Source organism: Macaca fascicularis, chromosome 9 (genome assembly GCF_037993035.2).
Source record: "Macaca fascicularis isolate 582-1 chromosome 9, T2T-MFA8v1.1".
Classification (NCBI taxonomy): domain Eukaryota; kingdom Metazoa; phylum Chordata; class Mammalia; order Primates; family Cercopithecidae; genus Macaca; species Macaca fascicularis.
Window position 1 is genome coordinate 8,631,670 of NC_088383.1, and position 18,566 is coordinate 8,650,235.

Genomic DNA, 18,566 nt, shown 5'->3' on the forward strand with positions numbered 1-18,566 from the left:
TGAAGAGGTGCTGATGGGACTTCATACATACAATCTGTCCTAGTAAGAAAACAGATCAATGTTGAGTATAAACTATGGATGAAAAAGAAATATTTCTCCAGCAATCATGAATTCAGCTTCCATTTCATGGGATAATCAAGAATTTTAGACACAGTACTTTTGCTACCAGGACTTGATTTTCAAGAAATACCAAAATAGCTTCACTTAGTGACCCAAGCTTTTTTCACAAATTCCATTCATAATCGCATGTCCTTACCTTAACGATACCCTTTTTCTTATGATATTTCTCTCCCAGTTTTTTGGTTATAATTTTCACAATAATTTCCTAGAAAATAACAACAAAAAAAAAGATGAAAGGAAAGACAGAAGTGATCATTTATTTACTTCTTCCTTTTAAACTGTTTACCCAAAACTACAGGAAAATGTAACTGCCCTGCCAAATAAGAAATGCTGAAGTTCTCTGCCTTCCCAACAATGGCAAACATTTCCTTAGCAAACTTTTATTCATTCTTCCTCTTTCTGTTCATCATGGTTAGCAAAAGGAAAAAAACATACACATGTATATACAAAATGTTTGATTTCTACATTGAAGAGTTCTGGAAATCTAGGACTGTTATCGGTAAATCTCAACTCTAGCACTTTACGTCTTTCGTAGATAGTTTCTTTCTCTCCATTGCAGGAAGTGAAAAGCACTGAGGTGTTCACTGCTGATAAAAACGCAGATTGCAAGAGACTCACCGGAAACTGCAAGACACTGAGCCTTCGAGCTTACGCAGGACAGTTCTCACAATGCCCCTTTCTCATGAGGTTGCTTTGAATTTTGGTACAAATGGGATTCCTCCAGATTAGTTATAGCTAAAGGTATTGTTCTTCTGAGCATCTAATTCTCAAATGGGAGGAAAATCTGGACTTATTTCCTATTAATGAATTTGGAGTTTGCTTCTTTACCATTTTTTCCTGATTTGGATTAGCTGTCTAAGAGCTAATAAGGAAAATTAAATTGCCTAACAATGCAATATTCACTGCAGAGATTCTATATTTTCTACTTCAAGTGAATATATCAAAGACATGGTCGCAAGTACTTCATAAAGCCATGCTTAAAATCATACTAACAAAACCTTAGGAAGGACTTTGGGGAGAGGGTATTTAATAGTAGAAGGTATGTTTAAGGAAGTCTCTCTTTTAAGACTTTCTAAATGAAGCCAATTAATACCAAAACAACTTCTCCAATTTAGCCATACTATTTTCTGGGCTAATTTCTCAAAGGCTCTCATGGGTTCACAATCCAGTACTTGGAAGATAATTCATTACACCAATGTACTTATTGGCCCTTGCCCACAATAGATCTGTTAAAAATATTTCCTTTCTGAGTTTAAAAAGTGGGCTGGGCGCGGTGGCTCACCCCTGTAATCCCAGCACTTTGGGAGGCCGAGGCAGGTGGGTCATCTGAGGTCTGGAGTTTGAGACTAGCCTGACCAACATGGTGAAATTCCGTCTTTACTAAAAATACAAAATGAGCCGGGCATGGTGGCCCATGCCTGTAATCTCAGCTATTAGGGAGGCTGAGGCAGGAGAATCACTTGAACCCAGGAGGTGGAGACTGCGGCGAGCTGAGATTGCGCCACTGCACTCCAACATGGGCAACAAGAGCAAAACTCCATCTCAAAAAAAAAAAAAAAAGAAATTAGGCACAGTGGCTCAGGCCAGTAAATCCTGACAGCCTGGGAAGCTGAGGCAGGAGGATCACTTGAGGCTGCTATGTTGACCAGCCTGGGCAACAGAGTAAAACCTCGTCTCTACAAAAAACACAAAAATCAGCAGGGCATTAGTGGTGCATGCTTGTAGTCCTATCTACTCTGGAAGGTGAGGTGGGAGGATCGCTTGAAGCCAGGAGTTTGAGACCAGCCTGGTCAATAGAGCAAGACCTTGTCTCTATTTAAAAATAAAAAAAAGAATAAGACACTCTGAAAGTTTTATGAAAATGTCACATCTCAGTAAGTCTAAAATAGAACATCAATAAATAATCATTTAACAATATTGTTAAATGTTTAAAAACTATTTAAAAATTTTTTTAAAACAAAAATAAATAAATAAGCAATAAAATATAAAACTCCCTTGAGTTTGTAAAATTAAAACCTGCTTTTCTCCACAATGTACCTATTAATAAATGGACAATTCTAGTTTCAGTAAGTTGTAAATTGAAAACCAACACTTGAGCATTTATAGTTCTACTCAATTCTGAAAACACAACCTTTTGTCTTACAGCAAAAATTGAAAATCTCTGGCTCAAATTCAAGATGTCCATAAACAAGTTTAGCACCAAACTTAAGGAACATTATTAGTCTATAAGCATGAAGTAACCCTCTAATAGAAGTGCAACCAATAATTAAAGATCTAATAGAAAGAAAAGTCATTATAAGTTATAACTAACTCTATCTATATAGATTATACATGTTTGAAAAGTTTAGTTACTTATACTAAATGCTAGTTAAATCATTCACTTAAACATACATTTAGAATTTAAGAAACTCCAACTGAATACTTACAGGCTGTAGCCAGTAGTCTGTTCGGGCAGTTCTTTTCTTTTCCTCTTCAATCTGTAGAACACATAATGTCTGAAAATTATCTCCTTAAAATTCTCACTGGACTTCAAAATACTATTCTATTTAACAAAATAACACCATAAAACTGTGAAGTCTTCTACTTCACAGAAGACCAACGACATAATTTGCAAGCTCTGATAAATACAAATAAACATTATTTGTCATTAGTTTTTGATTTTAAAAAAACTTGCATTTTTAAAAGTATGTAATAAAGCAAGTCAACTGACCTAGGAAGCAAACAGACACAACCCCTTTTCCAGCTGCAAGACCAGCCCATACTTGCCCTCACCCACTTTCTCCCATGTGACTGTCAGGAGCTGGAAAAGAGGCCACGTTTTCATGCAGTAAAATCGTAACGCATGGATCAGTGTGGCACAGCATGGGTAAGCATACAGCCTGGTAGCAAACGGGGCTCCTTGTTCGAAAATGACAGTAAAGTTCATGAATGAAAGGGAAGAAAAATACAACCAAGGGGTAAATAACTGAGAGTGACCAAAAGAAAAGAGTGCTGTCTGGCTGTTTTGGCGAAAATATCCAATCCTTTTCTTTCTCAACTACTTACAGTTAACCCTAAGTACCAATTTTCAATGGGATCAAACAATGGAATAATCCCTTGGTTGATTTGAAACCTCATTTTAGGCTGGGCACGGTGGCTCACGGCTGTAATCCCAACACTTTGGGAGGCCGAGGTGGGAGGATCACGAGGTCAGGAGTTTGAGATTAGCCTGGCCAACACAGTGAAACCCCATCTCTACTAAAAGTACAAAAATTAGCCAGGCATGGTGGTGCACGCCTGTAGTCCCAGACACAAGAATTGCTTGAACCTGTGAGGCTGCAGTGAGCAGAGGTCACATTGCTGCACTCCAGGCTGGGTCACCGAGTCACACTCCATCTCAAAAAAGAAAAAAAACTCATTTTAAATCCTTCAACTTTTCAACAATGTTCTAAAATTAGTATTCATTATATTCAAAGAAGGTTGAAGGCTTTCCATTTTACTTTGAATAAAATTAAATTTAAAAATTCCCTGTCACAGCGTGCAAGACCTCTGTGGTGTTGGCCCTCCTGGCTCTCTGACCTCAAACGCCACCATGTGCTTGCTGCACTCCAGTCCCGTAGGCCTTTCCTTCAGATGCTTGATCGTTCCTGTCTAGGCACGGTTCACAGGATCTCTCCCCAGGTCCTACTCTCATACCTCCTTGGCGCTCAGCATTTTGTGATCATTCACTGGCGCACTGCTGAACAGCTCTGTCGTTAGAAGGAAAGCTCCATGACTAACAAGGACTGTTTTTCTTTCTACTTACAGACCCGGAGCCTTGCACAAAGTGCAGCATATAATAGGGACTCAGTTTCATAGTATATTCATCTTATATTTTACTTGAAGTTTTTTAGATCATCCTGCATGGTGTGAGGACTAGGAACAGAGAAGACTGAACAGCCAGCCGGGGGCAGTGGCTCACACCTTGTAATCCCAGCACTTTGGGAGGCCGAGGCGAGCGGATCACCTGAGGCCAGGAGTTCAAGATCAGCCTGGCCAGCATAGTGAAATCCTGTCTCTATAAAAAAATGTAAAAAATTAGCCAGGCATGGTGGCAGGTGCCTGTCATCCCAGTGACTCCGGAGGCTGAGGCAGGAGAATCTCTTGAACCTGGGAGGTGGAGGCTGCAGTGAACCGAGATTGTGCAACTGCACTCTGACCTGGGCGACAGAGAGAGACTCTGTCTCAACAACAACAACCAAGTCACAGGTTTCTCTTGCTAGCTAGGAGGTGCTAAGTGGAAGTCACAGTCTACAGGAGAGTAGCAGTTGAAGGAGGGAGGCCAACCACGGAGGACTCCAATTTCTAATTGAATTCTACTGACCCTAACTACACAGGGAGTTTCAAAGACAGCACCTGAGGCATAAAAGGAAACTATAGGCAGGGCATGGTGGCTCACACTTGTAATCCTAGCATTTGGGAGGTCGAGGTGGGTGGATGACTTGAGGTCAGGAGTTCGAGATCAGCCTGGCCAACATGGTGAAACCCCATCTCTACTAAAAATACAAAACCTAGCCAGGTGTGGTGGTGGACGACTGCAATCCCAGCTACTCGGGAGGCTGAGCCAGGAGAATCATTTGAACCCGGGAGGCAGAGGTTGCAGTGAGCCGAGACCATGCCACTGCACTCCAGCCTGGGCAACAGAGCAAGACTCCGTCTCAAAAAAATAAAAAATAAATAAATAAATAAATAAATAAATAAATAAACCTATTTAGAGGGGCTCCAACTCCGGTTCAGGGAACTGTATGCAGTGAGGTCACTATTCCCTAGTCCGTATATGATAATTTTCCTAATTTTCTATTAATCTAATAAATGGTGAAATGATTAATTTTCCTTGGGTTCTAAGGTGTCCATATGGAGTCCATAAACTGTACCTCCATGATTTCATCCAGTGCAGATTTCTTTTTCTTCTTTTCTTTGGACTGAGCTGAGCTCTGGGCAGATTCTTTTCGTTTCACTGATGCTGAACTTCCTATTGCCTTCAGTGCACTCGGTCCCAGAGTACTGATGAACAGGAGAATCATGCTTGTTACCAAGAACCGTACACAGACGAATGCTTTACGATGCGCAAAATTCACAATATAGAATAAATGTGTGACATGATTAATTTACAGGAGATGAGTGAAAACCACGGAGTACCTGTCCACATCTCTTCCAGAACTCTCAGCACCGGGTGAGCATCTAACCCATGCTGTCTTTAACTCTCTATACCTTCTCCTCACTCCTTCAGTCAGTGCTACTATACTTTACATAGTAAAATGATGGTAGTGAGCTTAGGCTTTGGTGTTGAGGCAGATTAGGGTTTGAGGCTACCTCTATTAGGACCTGGGGTAATTCACTTTCCTAAGCCTCAAATCTTCATCTATAAATGAAGATAATAACATGACCCAACTCCTAACTCAAATGCAATAATTAAATGACATGTTTTCAAATGACCGATTTAAGTCTAGCATGTTACTCTCAGTTCTGGTTTTGTAAAGCAAAATTCCAACATGTTACTTAAAAATTTTTAATTGCTCCCAACTGCCCAGAGTTGACAATGTAAATCCTTTTTTTTTTTTTTTTTTGAGATGGAGTCTCACTCTGTTGCACAGGCTGAAGTGCAGTGGCATGATCTCGGCTCATTGCAACCTCCACCTCCCAGGTTCAAGCAATTCTCGTGCCTCAGCCTCCCAAGTAGCTGGGATTACAGGCTCGCACCACCATGCTGGGCTAATTTTTGTATTTTTAGTAGAGATGGGGTTCCACCTGCCTTGTCCTCCCAAAGTGCTAGGATTACAGGCATGAGCATGAGCCACTGGCCTGGCTGACAGTGTAAATTCTAAATTCTTTACTGCCAATATACAATTGTCACCACTGGCCTCAGAATACCATTCTAGTCACCTTCCCTGACCTTCTATGTACACCAGTCACTAAGAACAATTTGCTATTGACTGAGCCATGCCCTATGCTTTGAGCCTCTGAAAATTTGCACATGCCTTGTTTTATACCTAAAATAATCTCTCCTTTTATCCCCATTTGTTAAAATTCTTTAAGGTCCATTCTTCCTGAGGGTTCTTGGATCTTGCAGTGTTTTGAACTGCCACAGTGCCTTGTGGCATGCATCACACTGCACCTTGTGCGATCATCATTTGTATGTATGACTCCTCTCTTGCAGCAGGGAGGAACCATCTATTTTTTTCTACAAAGTAGCAGTAACTATCTTGTAACTCACATAAAATAGATGCTCCATTAATATTTGCTGATCAAATGACTTTTACCCATCTAATCATTTAATGTGTCATATTTACAAAAGATGAAGCAAAGGATAAATATTTATACAAAGCTACCATGGAGCTCACCAAGAAAAAAAAATATACGATTAGTAGAGAATACAACAGATTTATTATTTTCCTTTATTTGGACTTTAAAAAAGATACATTTAAAGGTAGCATTAGATTGATGAACTGCTGGGTTACTTTAAGTTTGAAGTCAACTAAAACCCCTACATCTTTTCTCAATGGAGAATTGTAGGTCAGGACTCTGTCACTCTGTTTTTATGGGAGTTGTTTCCTCTTTACCTAACTGTCAGGCTTTCCATTTACCTTTGTGAAATTTTACTTACTGGGTTTTGACCTGTAATTCAACCCACCGAACATATATTTAAACTCTGATTCTATTACTGAACGCATTTCGCAGGGTGTGACAACTATAAATAATGGACATGGGTTTTGCACAGGCCAAGTCCATGTAAAGATAAGCTCTTCAACTTTCTACTTAAATGTTCTTTAGATTTAAGTATACTTTGAACAAGGGATCCAGGGATAATTCAGATCATAATCAACCACAATATGTCTACAAAATAGGCACTAATAACCCTAGCAAAAGAGGAGTTAGGATTAAGTGGTTATTTTTGGCTTGAGTGATTACCACTTCCTCGTCTCATGTTCACAAACCACCTATTTCCTATCGTAATCTGTTTGAAATGCTCGTTAATCTATTATTTTCTGAAGATTTTTCTCCACTTAAAAAAATATATATTTGCTTATTTTTCTGCCTTCTGGCTCCTCTACCAATCTCCATGATTACTCAGAGGTTCTCAACAGTGAGTCCCCAAATATTAATACATCTATAAATTATTTCAGTATTTTGGTGTTAATCTCAGCTTAGACACTTGAGTTTATTTAAGGCTATTATTTACTCTTCTTAAAACTGAACTGGGCTGGCGTGGTGGTTCATGCCTGTAATCCCAGCACTTTGGGAGGCTGAGGTGGGTGGATCATTTGAGGTCAGGAGTTTGAGACCAGCCTGACCAACATGGTGAAACCCAGTTTCTATTAAAAATATACAAAAATTAGCCGAGCATGGTGACGCATGCCTGTCCTCCCAGCTACTCGGGAGGCTGAGGCAGGAGAATCTCTTGAACTTGGAAGGCAGAGGCTATGGTGAGCTGAGATCATACCATTGTGCTCCAGCCTGGGCAAAAAGAGCAAAACTCTGTCTCAAAGAAAAAAAAAGAAAAAGAAAATTTACTCAGCATCATTAAATGCTTAGAATGCGACAATAATGGGGGAAAAAAGACGACAAGAAGAGCCCAGCAAGATCTCAGGGTGAAGTGGGAAAACAGATGTAAAGGGCATTCCAGGAAGGGGAATAGCAGATATAAAGGCAAGAAAGGGTGAGACTCCAGGCTCATTTAGGAAAGCACAAATCAGTGGGCACAGCTGAGTGAAAACGGCAGGAGACACACAGGATCACAAAAGTCACTTAATAGTCTGTAAAAAAATTCAAGGTCATCTCAGAGATGCCGAAACCAAGAGACGTTAAGAAATGAGTGACATGGTAAGAGCTAAAGTTTAGAAAGGTCCTTTTGCTGGCAATATCAAGATTCCATTAGAAGGGTGAGAGACTGAGACAGGGGTAAGGCAGAGTTAAAATAAAATCAAGGCAAGATATGAATATGAACAGATAGAAAATGGAAAGTAAGGCTCCTTGAACGGCCCTCATTTTTGCTTTCAGTAACTAGAGAGAATTCCGGCCCTTCTCAAAGGAGATAAGCCCAAAGAAGAAACGGAAATGAAAATCAAGTAAACTTTTTCAACCAATAAAGGGGCTCATTTTCGTGCCTCAACATAGCCTAAAATGTCCACTTTGATATCTACATGATTTAGTTTATTCTAGGTTTTAGATATATAAGAGATATAAATCCACAGGAGAATGAATCCCAAACTATATTATGTACGATAATCTCAGAGAAAAAAAAATCAGATGTCTTTCAGTTGTATTATCTATGACACTATTTACATACTTATATTGTTCCTTATTCATGGACTCACGTCACAACATCTTAACTTATCAAATAAATTATCAAAATTGGTCAAATAAAACAAATCTTTTTTCTAATATCAAGACGTGGCATAGGGGTACAGCAGGCTGAATAGACCCCCAAAAATATCAGGTCCTTATCCCTGAAACCTATCAATGTTACCTTATCTAAGAAAAGGGTCTTTGCAAATGAGATTAAGTTAAAGATCTTAAGATAAGGAGCTTGGCCTGGATTATCAGCGTGGGCCCTAACTGCAATCTTCCTTTTCTTGTAAGAGCAAGGTAGAGGGAGATTTGACACCTGGAGGAAAAGGCGATGTGAGGATGGGGCAAAGAGACATTTGAAGATGCTGCTCTTAAATACTGGAGAGATGCAACCATGAGCCAAGTAATGCCAGTGGCCAACAGAGCTGGAAAAGGCAAGGGACAGATTCTTCCCCAGAGCACAGCCGGCAGGCAGGCTCCTTGATTTCAATCCAGTGATGCTGATTCGGAATCTGACCTCCAGAGAGAGAATATATTTCTGTTGTTTTAAGCCACCCAGTTTGTGGTAATCTGTTACAGCGACCATAGAAAACTAATACGAGGGAGGTCAATTTGGGGAACATTGGAACCCATTTTAACATCTATCTACATCTAGGAGTAACACATAATTCAAAAGAACAGACAGAAATGCATAACGTTCTAAAACAATAAGGCATGTGTGTTATATTTGAGCCTATCTTCCAGGTCATATCATGCCAATGTTAGACAATTCTTCCGGAATGTACCCAGATGTAGAACCCAAATAACCAATTTCTTGATTATATCTAATGTAGGTGTTAATTTTGAAATATTATTTTGACCAAAGTTAAGACATCTCAAATGTCTTAATCATTTTAAAGCTGATCTATACTGCTGATTCAGCCTATCTATCTCCTTCCATACTCCTAGCCGCTTATTCAATAGTGTAAATAAACAATGACCTATAAACAAACCTGAAAAACTTAGATCTTTAAAAAAAACATGTAAAGTACTAAGTAACATAGAAAATATCACCCAGTTTAAAAGCAAATTCCAGTAGATACTAGTCCTTGACTATCTTGTCTTACTCATCTTTTTTAACCTCCATGACAAAACTGAATGTACTGCATGTCAGAAACAGTGAATAAAGATTTGGTGAAAGAATACATTAAAAATTGCAAGAGAAGTAATGTAGAAAGTAGGTAGAACTACCTGACCACATGCTATGCCAGGTTTTGGCAAACAACAGCCTAAAGGCCAAATGCCAGCTGCCACCTGCCACCAGCTTTTGTAAATAAATTTACTGGAACCCAGCCATGCTCAGTTCCTTCATGCGCTGTCCACGGCTGCTTTCTCACTACGACAGCAGAGTTCAGTTATTGTGACAAAGACATCTGGCCAAAAAAGCCTAAAATATTTACTGTGCGTCTCTTTACAGAAAAAGTTTGCTGACCCCTACCCTGTGCTAGACCATCTAGAAGGGCAGGTAATGATTACTGAGTGTTTCCTGGTATATTTACACTGTACTGGAGGCTAAGGAGAAAGGTTGATAATCTCTATTCTCAGAAAACTCACAGTGCAGCAAGCGAAAGAAAAATGCATACCCAGCTAACATTTAAACTGTGGCAAGTGGGCTAAGACAGGAAAATAAACAGTTTTATATAGCAAACAAGGAACTGTTAAATGGAGAAGGATTCATGGAGAAGCAAGTTTATTCATGTGAAACATATAATCAAAATGAGGCTTTCCTCACAAAACAGAATCATCTGATCACAGGCAAATAGGAAAAGAACAGTTGCTAGCTGGGCACAGTAGGGTGTGACTGTAATCCCAGCTATTGATACCTGGGAGGCTGAGGCAGGAAGATCACCTTGAGCCCAGGAGTTCAAGGCCAGCCTGGGCAACATAGCAAGACCCTATCTCTTAAAAAAAAAAAAAAAAAAAGAACAATTGACAGGAAAACAGTGCAACCAACAAAAACCAAAAAAAGGTGAAAACTACAACTACAATTAGAAAAAAAAGATTCACAATACTTTAAAATGCAGTAACCAATATTTCACAAAAATCCTAAAGTGTTAAGATATCCATGAATGATGCAGCTCACCTTGACTTGGAAGACGTTGCTCCAGATGAACTGCATGCTCCTTTACTCAAATTAAACGTGACTAGAAGAAAAAAATGTTATTCCACATGTACATTTCAGGAAAATCATAATAAAACTTCTCAGATACTACAAAGTGTTCACAGAGGATCTCAGGGACATTTTCAATAAACGAGAGCTAAAATGTTCCTATGCGGAGACCACATATTCCTGTAAAACGTCCCAGACTGACAATCATAGAACAGGAGGAACCTTGCACGCCATGTCACCGTGGCAGACCACACAGGCACTTCCCTGCTCTATCCCCATTTCCCCTGGGGAACAGTACTCCAATTCTGTTTAGGTCTCCATACCTCTTGCCTGTGGCTCGGGGGACATAACACCATTTTCATCTCTGGGGTAAATTCTGATTGTCTATACCAATCAACATAATCCCAGTGACTGCTTTTTGGGTGGACGTGTGACACAGTTCTGGCCAATGACATCTGAAAGGAAATCTATTGAAGGGAGGAGTGTTTTCTTGGAAAAGTATCCTTGCTCCTAACAGGATTCTAGAAGAGCATCCAGAGATGCTCTCTGCCACCCTCACGACAATGCAGAGTCTGCATGTGATGGCTGGCGTGTTGGCAGCTACCTTGTGTCCATACAGCATGCAGAACCTTACCTCTGAGATTCTTATTATGGCAAGATATTTCCTTATTGTTTAAGCTAACTGTAGTCAATTTTGTTACTTGCAGCTTCAGTTAGCCTATCTAATTAATTCATTAGTATTATCTTTTCATTAAATCAATAAGAATAATGTAACTCAGACAGATTGGATGTCTTACTCCCAGATATGTTGACAAGTTGCATTTTTGACAAAACCAATATAAAAGCATCTATGTTTAAAAAAAGAAAGAAAAGAAAAAATAAAACTACCTTTCTCTTCATCATTTTCTCTGCTTAATTCCGTAAAAGTAGGGGCCTCCTAAAAAAAAGAAAGTTTTAAGGTTTTGGTGTACAGTGCATTTACTATCACCATTCAATAGGCCTAAATTATGACTTGCTACCTGTGTTGCCAGGCAGCTCTAACACGCAAGTGATTAAGATCCTAATGAAGAAATTACATGCTTTTGGCCAGATGTGGTGGCTCATGCCTGTAATCCCAGCACTTTGGGAAGCTGAGGTGGGCAGATCACGAGGTCAGGAGTTTGAGACCAGTCTGGCCAACGTAGTGAAACCCTGTCTCTACTAAAAATACACAAAAAATTAGCTGGGCATGGTGGTGTGCACCTGTAATCCCAGCTACTCAGGAGGCTGAGGCAGGAGAATCACGTGAACCCAGGAGGCGGAGGTTGCAGTGAGCCAAGATTGTGCCACTGCACTCCAGCCTGGGCAACAGAATGAGACTCTGTCTCAAAAAAAAAAAAGAAAAGAAAAGAAAAAGAAATTACATGTTTTTGGCCCAGTACGGTGGCTCACGCCTGTAATCCTAACACTTTGGGAGGCCAAGGCAGGTGGATCAACTGAGGTCAGACATTCGAGACGAGCCTGGCCAACATGGTGAAACTCTGTCTCTACTAAAAATACAAAAATTTAGCCGGGTATGATGGCGGGCGCTTGTAATGCCAGCTACTCAGGAGGCTGAGCCAGGAGAATCGCCTGAACCCAGGGGGTGAGTGTTGCAGTGAGCTGAGATCGCGCCACTTCACTCCAGACTGGGCGAAAGAGTGAGATGAGCCTGGCCAACTTGGTGAAACCCCGTCTCTACTAAAAATAATTAGCCGGGTGTGGTGGCGGGCGCCTGTAATCCCAGCTACTTGGGAGTCTGAGGCAGGAGAATCGCTTGAACCTGGGAGGTGGAGGTTGCAGTGAGCCGAGATCGTGCCGCTGCACTCTCCAGCCTGGGTGACAGAGCAAGATGCTGTCTCAAAAAAAAATCAAAAAACAAAAAACAAAAGAAATTACATGCTTTGGCTGGGCATGGTGGCTCATGCCTGTAATCCCAGCACCTTGGCAGGCCAAGCTCAGGCAGGAGGAATGCTTGAGGCCAGGAGTTGGAGGCCAGCCTGGATAACATAGCAAGAACCCCCATCTCTACAAAAAAAAAAAATTAGCCAGGCATGGTGGTGCATGTCTATAGTCCCAGTTACTCATATGAAGCAACAGGTTCACTTGAGCACCAGAGGTCAAGGGTGCAGTGAGCTGTAATCACGCCACTGCATTCCAGTCTGGTGACAGAGAGACACAGTCTCTCAAAAAAAATTAGAACTTACATCCTTTGCAAATATTATCCAATTGAGAATTATTCTAAATACCAAAAAGTAGCTTTTCTGTACCAAACGGCAGAGGTTTACCTATATTCTTATTTCTATTACAACTTAAACAGGAAATAACAAAAATATAAGGCAATAAACTTTAGGAAAAGCAAAAACTTTTTTTTTTTTTAAAGTCTGTTCAAGAACAGACTAAACTAATGAATAATCAATAGTGGTATATTGGAACAATGGTTACTTCTGGGAGATGGGGTATTAATCGGCAATGAGCATGAGGAAACCCTCTGGGATACTAGAAAAGTCCTATATCTTTATCTGGGTGGTGGTTCCACACGTTATCTGTCACTCTTTCTACACACATATATTTGTAAGAGTTCAGTGAACTGTACACATAAGATTAATGCACCTCATACACTTTAATCAATGTATGTTAGAGCTCAATAAACAGTTCAAAAACCACTCAGTTTCACATACACACCAGGCTATATTTGCCTGCTCACACACAAGTGTCAGAATATAAGCCACAGAAGGCTGGGCGTGGTGGCTCATGCCAGTAATCTCAGCATTTTGGGAGGCTGAGGAGGGGGGGATCACCTGAGGTCAGGAGTTTGAGACCAACCTGGCGAACGTGGCGAAACCCCGTCTCTATTAAAAATGCAAAAAATTAGCCCAGCGTGGTGGTTTATGCCTGTCGTCCCAGCTACTTGGGAGGCTGAGACACAAGAATCACTTGAACCCACAAGGCGGGGGTTGCAGTGAGCTGAAATTGCGCCACCGCACTCCAGCCTGGGTGACAGAGTGAGACTCCGTCTCAAAAAAAAAAAAAACAAAAGTAAGCCACAGGAGAGAGTTTTTTGTACCTTTTGTTCACTGAGTATTCCCTGCACCTATAAGAATCCTGGCACAGTGGAGGCGCTGACAAATATATGTTGAAATAAATGCCTCAACCTAGTTATTCTAACACCTCAGCTCCTTCCCTCCCCATTCATCTGGCTTGCACCCACTGATTCTTCAAGACTCCTGGGCACTGAGGTTGTATCCACCCTCAAATACCCTATCGTCCCCAGGCCAGAGTAAACATTGCTTCTCTATGTTTCCACACGCTGCGTTTACCTCCAGTACTGAATTAATTATAATCAGTTGAAATGATCTGTGTATATGTCTTCCCATTAGGTAGCGTCTCTATTGAGATATAAGGAAATTGAGGTTTGGAGAGACTACGTAATTATACAAGATTATGAAGTTAGTAAGTCAAATGTGCTCTTGACACCAGGCTGGTTCTCCTCTTAGTTAAGGAACAGTGCACACAGAAACTTGATTCAATGCTGAAAAAACACAAGCTGGCTGGGTGTGGTGGCTCATGTCTGTAATCCTGTCACTTTGGGAGGCTGAGGCGGGCAGATCACCTGAGGTCAGGAGTTGGAGACCAGCCTGACCAAGATGGTGAAACCCTGTCTCTACTAAAAATATAAAAATTAACTGGGCATGGTGGCGGCGCCTATAGTCCCAGCTACTCAGGAGGCTGAGGCAGGGGAATTGCTTGAACCCGGGAGGCAGAGGTTGCAGTGAGCTGAGATTGTGCCACTGCACTCCAGCCCGGGTAACAGAGCAAGACTCCGTCTCAAAAAACAAAAAAAACAAAAAACCAAGCCATTGTGCTTCTTTAGACCTTTGGACATTGCTTCTCAGGATGATATTGCTTGCCCACCTGTTCCTTCCCTTCCAGGCCTCTTCTCACTTGTTCTTCAATAAATTTGGCAGTTTTTTCTTCATCATCAAGGTCCTGCTTTTTCTTTTTCTCCAGTTCCAGTTGCCGGCGAATAGTTTCTGGGTCCCTGTCTATGTACTGAATATACCAGCCCTTTGGTGTCTCATCCACTTTGCACAAGCCTTAAAAAAACAGCCGCCACTATAAATTAGCATACAATCAAAGCAAAACATAAATATGAATGTGTTTCATCGCTGCATATTTATTCATTCAAATACACTCAAATCAGGCCGAGCACTGTGGCTTACACATGTAATCTCAGCACTTTAGGAGGCTGACACAGATGGATCACTTGAGGTCAGGAACTCAAGACCAGCCTGGCCAACATGGTGAAACCCCGTCTCTACTAAAAATACAAAAATTAGCTGGGCATGGTGGCACACACCTGTAATCCCAGCTACTCAGGAGGTTGAGGCAGGAGAATAGCTTGAACCTGGGAGGTGGAGATTGCAGTGAGCTGAGATCGCGCCACTGCACTCCAGCTTGGGCAACAGAGTGAGACTCAAGTCTCAAAAACAAAACAGAACACCAAATATACTAAAATACATGCAAATACACAAATTCATGCAGCAAATGGGATTTTCCATATTTATATTTAATGAAATTTAGATACTATATATGGATTCAACCAACTGTGGGTGAGAAATATTCAAAAAAAGAAAAACGAATGGTTGCATCTGTACTGAACATGCACAGACATTTTTTCCTTCTCATTTTTCCCTAACAATAGAGTATAAAAACTATTTACATTGTATTAAATACTGCAAGAAATCTAGAGATGATTTAAAGTACGAGGGAGGATGTATATAGGTTATACGCAAGTACTATATCATTTTATTTTATATAAGGGACTTGAGTATCTGTGAATTCTGGTTATCAGCAAGGGGTCCTGGACCCAATCCCCGATGGATACCGAGAGACAACTGTATTATCTTGCATAGTGTTTATTCAATTCTATCTAAGTATTTAATATCCAATGGTTATATGATGTTCTATTAACTTAAGGCAGAAATTATGCTCCCAAAATGGAATCAAGTAACATGATGAATAAGCAAAACATTGACCCAATTTTTTTTCTTTTCTTATCCCAAACATCTCATCCTACAAAGATTAGAAATGGGAAAGAAAAAGCAACTTTGAAATCTCATTCTTACCTTCTCTGCCCAGCCACTTAGTAAAATCGGTCAGAGTTTCCCACTGAGTTGCATTCATATGGATGTGCTCTCGGTGGCTGATGTACTCATTGTAGACAATGTTGTTGTGGACCCTTTTAGTGCCTGAGAACAAAATACGACACTGATGATCCTCAGAAGATTATGCGATTTATAAAGTTATTATTTGCACAATACTTAAAATATTTACCAAAGCGTCTCCTGAGAAGTTCTAAAAAGTCATTTCGGAATTCCCTAATAAAGAAAGAAAGGAAAGCATTAAGGTAATTTCTACAAACATAAAGCATAATCTTTCTGAAATTTAAGCAGTAGTATAGTTTTTTGTTTTTGTTTTCTTGGAGATGGAGTCTCGTTCTTGTCACCCAAGCTGGAGTGCAATGGCACAATCATGATCTCAGCTCACTGCAACCTCCACTTCCCAGGTTCAAGTGATTTCTCTTGCCTCAGCCTCCCAAATATCTGGGATTACAGTGGTCTACCATCACGCCCGGCTAATTTTTTTTTTTTAATTTTTTAGTAGAGATGGGGTTTCACCATGTTGGACAGGCTGGTCTCAAACTCCTGGCCTCAGGTGATCCACCTGCCTCAGCCTCCCAAGTTGCTGGGATTACAGGCATGAGCCACTACATCCAGCCAGTATAGTTTTAATGCCCAAACGATATATGAAACATCTACATGAATATGGCTATGAACCTTTAAAAACTGATCAAGGAAAGAACTCCAAAAGATTACAGCTTTTAAGGATTAAGTTAAAAGACAGTTTGGAGTTGAAATGTTTTGTCTTGGTAAAGCAGTCATAGAAAAAGTTACCACGTACCTTCGGAATGGTTCCTTCATGAAGTCTGTTAGTGCCACTGATGGTGGCATAATGACCCCAGTCTATCTATGATAACAAAACTGCCCTGATTCCACTTGAAATTGGCACTTAATATGTGGCTCTGAGCTGGGTACACTGTAGTAAGTGCTAGATAAACCTAGGTGAATAAGACATAAATCTTAACTTTCAAGGAGGTTACAATCTAGCAGAACCAATCATAATGAAAAAGAAACGTAACAAAATATCATTGAAAGAGTCACAGGAGACGCCCAGAGGTGATTTTATTGTGGGCGGTGAAGGATAAGTAGAACCCTAGAGGTGAACTGCAAGAGAAAGTTCTTTCCAGCTGGCAAAGAAACATGAAAGCCTCACATATCTGAGAAATGGCTTAATTTGACTAAAATTTATGGCTGATAAAAATCAGAGTGAGAGGGAGGGTATAGTAGAATAAGGGAGATGATGTGGCTGGAAAACCAAAATAAGGTTTGGCTAATTTTTGAAGTACCTTGAATGTCACGCGAAAGAGGCTGAGTTTTGTGCAGTCAATAGAAAAGCATTAAATAATTTTGTTTGGGCCGGGTGCGATGGCTCATACCTGTAATCCCAGGACTTTGGGAGGTTGAGACAGGAGGATCACTTGAGCCCAGGAGTTTGAGACCAGCCTGGGCAACAAAGTGAGACACTATCTCTAAACAAAAAAAATTTAAAAATTAGCCAGGTGTGGTGGCGTGCATCTATGTTCCCAGCTACATGGCAGGATGAAGCAGGAGGATTGCCTGAGCCCAGGAGGTCAAGGCTGTAGTAAGCCATGACTATGCCACAGAACAAGACCCTGTCTTAAAAAAAAAAAAAAAAAGGCTCAACACGTTGGCTCATGCCTGTAATCCCAGCACTTTGGGAGGCTGAGGTGGGCGGATCACGAGGAGGTCAGGAGATCGAGACCATCCTGGCTAACACGGTGAAACCCCATTTCTACTAAAAATACAAAAAATTAGCCGGGTGTGGTGGCGGGTGCCTGTAGTCACAGCTACTCGGGAGGCTGAGGCAGGAGAATCATGTGAACCTGGGAGGCGGAGGTTGCAGTGAGCGGAGATCATGACATTGTACTCCAGCCTAGGGGACAGAGTGAGACTCTGTCTCAAAAAAATATATATATAAATATATATATACACACACGTATATATATACATACACACATATATATACACACACACACGTATATATATATATACATACACACATATATATAGTATTAAAAATTTTTAAATATATTTTTAAAACTTTGGAGAAATGTGTTAAAATCTGGTAGACAGCAAAGAACAATAATTCTCAAATTGTGGCCTCTAGACCAGCAGCATCAGCCGCTGAGAACTTGACAGAAACTAAAAGACCCCAGCCCTGCCCCAGACTGACTGCCTCAGAAGTCGGGTGACTCTGATGCACTCAGCAGTTTGTGAATCACTGGTATAAAACACGTACAGAAGGGGCTGAAGCTGCAGGCTGGGCGACCAGTGAGAACCTCACTAAAATACTTCAGGTGAGAGATGCAGAGAACTACTGCTAGGCCAGTGAGAATGGAAAGGACATAGTATAAAGGACGTTGTGCAGGACAACTGACAAATGGAAATTCCAAGAGGACTTGTGGTTTACAGCTGAGGAGGGTGGGAGATGGCTATTCGCCAGCACAGAAGAAGAAGTAGGTTTGGCTGGGTGAGGTGGCTGACACTTGTAATCCCAGCACTTTGGGAGGCTGAGGAGGGAAGATCGCTTGAGCCTAGGAGTTCAAGACCAGCCAGGGCAACAGTGGTGAGGCCTGATTTCTGCTAAACAAAAAAAAAGTAGCCAGGCCTGTAGTCCCAGCTACTTGAGTGGTTGAGGTGAGAGGATCACTTAAGCCAGAGAGATAGAGGCTGCAGTGAGCTATGATTGTGCCACCATGCTCCAGCCTGGGCACAGAGACCCTGTCTTAGTAAAACAAAAGACAGGTGCTTAGCCCAGCACTTTGGGA

At 40.9% G+C, this 18,566-nt stretch overlaps 1 protein-coding gene across 6 annotated transcripts in view; it reads right to left on the reverse strand.

Moving 5' to 3' along the window:
* KIN (Kin17 DNA and RNA binding protein) overlaps positions 1–18,566 on the reverse strand; it is a 39,483-nt gene that overhangs the window by 11,951 nt on the left and 8,966 nt on the right. For all 6 annotated transcript variants that reach the window (XR_006700779.3, XM_005564598.5, XM_045399532.3 and 3 more), the window contains 8 exons: positions 15,932–15,975; positions 15,724–15,846; positions 14,510–14,691; positions 11,465–11,513; positions 10,550–10,610; positions 5,013–5,142; positions 2,547–2,597; positions 257–325 (listed from right to left, as the gene is read on the reverse strand). Coding sequence is in view for 5 of the 6 variants with exons in the window: in XM_005564598.5 (XP_005564655.3) it covers positions 257–325; positions 2,547–2,597; positions 5,013–5,142; positions 10,550–10,610; positions 11,465–11,513; positions 14,510–14,691; positions 15,724–15,846; positions 15,932–15,975 (709 nt within the window). In the remaining variant the exon portion in view is untranslated. The remainder of the gene's footprint in view (positions 1–256; positions 326–2,546; positions 2,598–5,012; positions 5,143–10,549; positions 10,611–11,464; positions 11,514–14,509; positions 14,692–15,723; positions 15,847–15,931; positions 15,976–18,566) is intronic.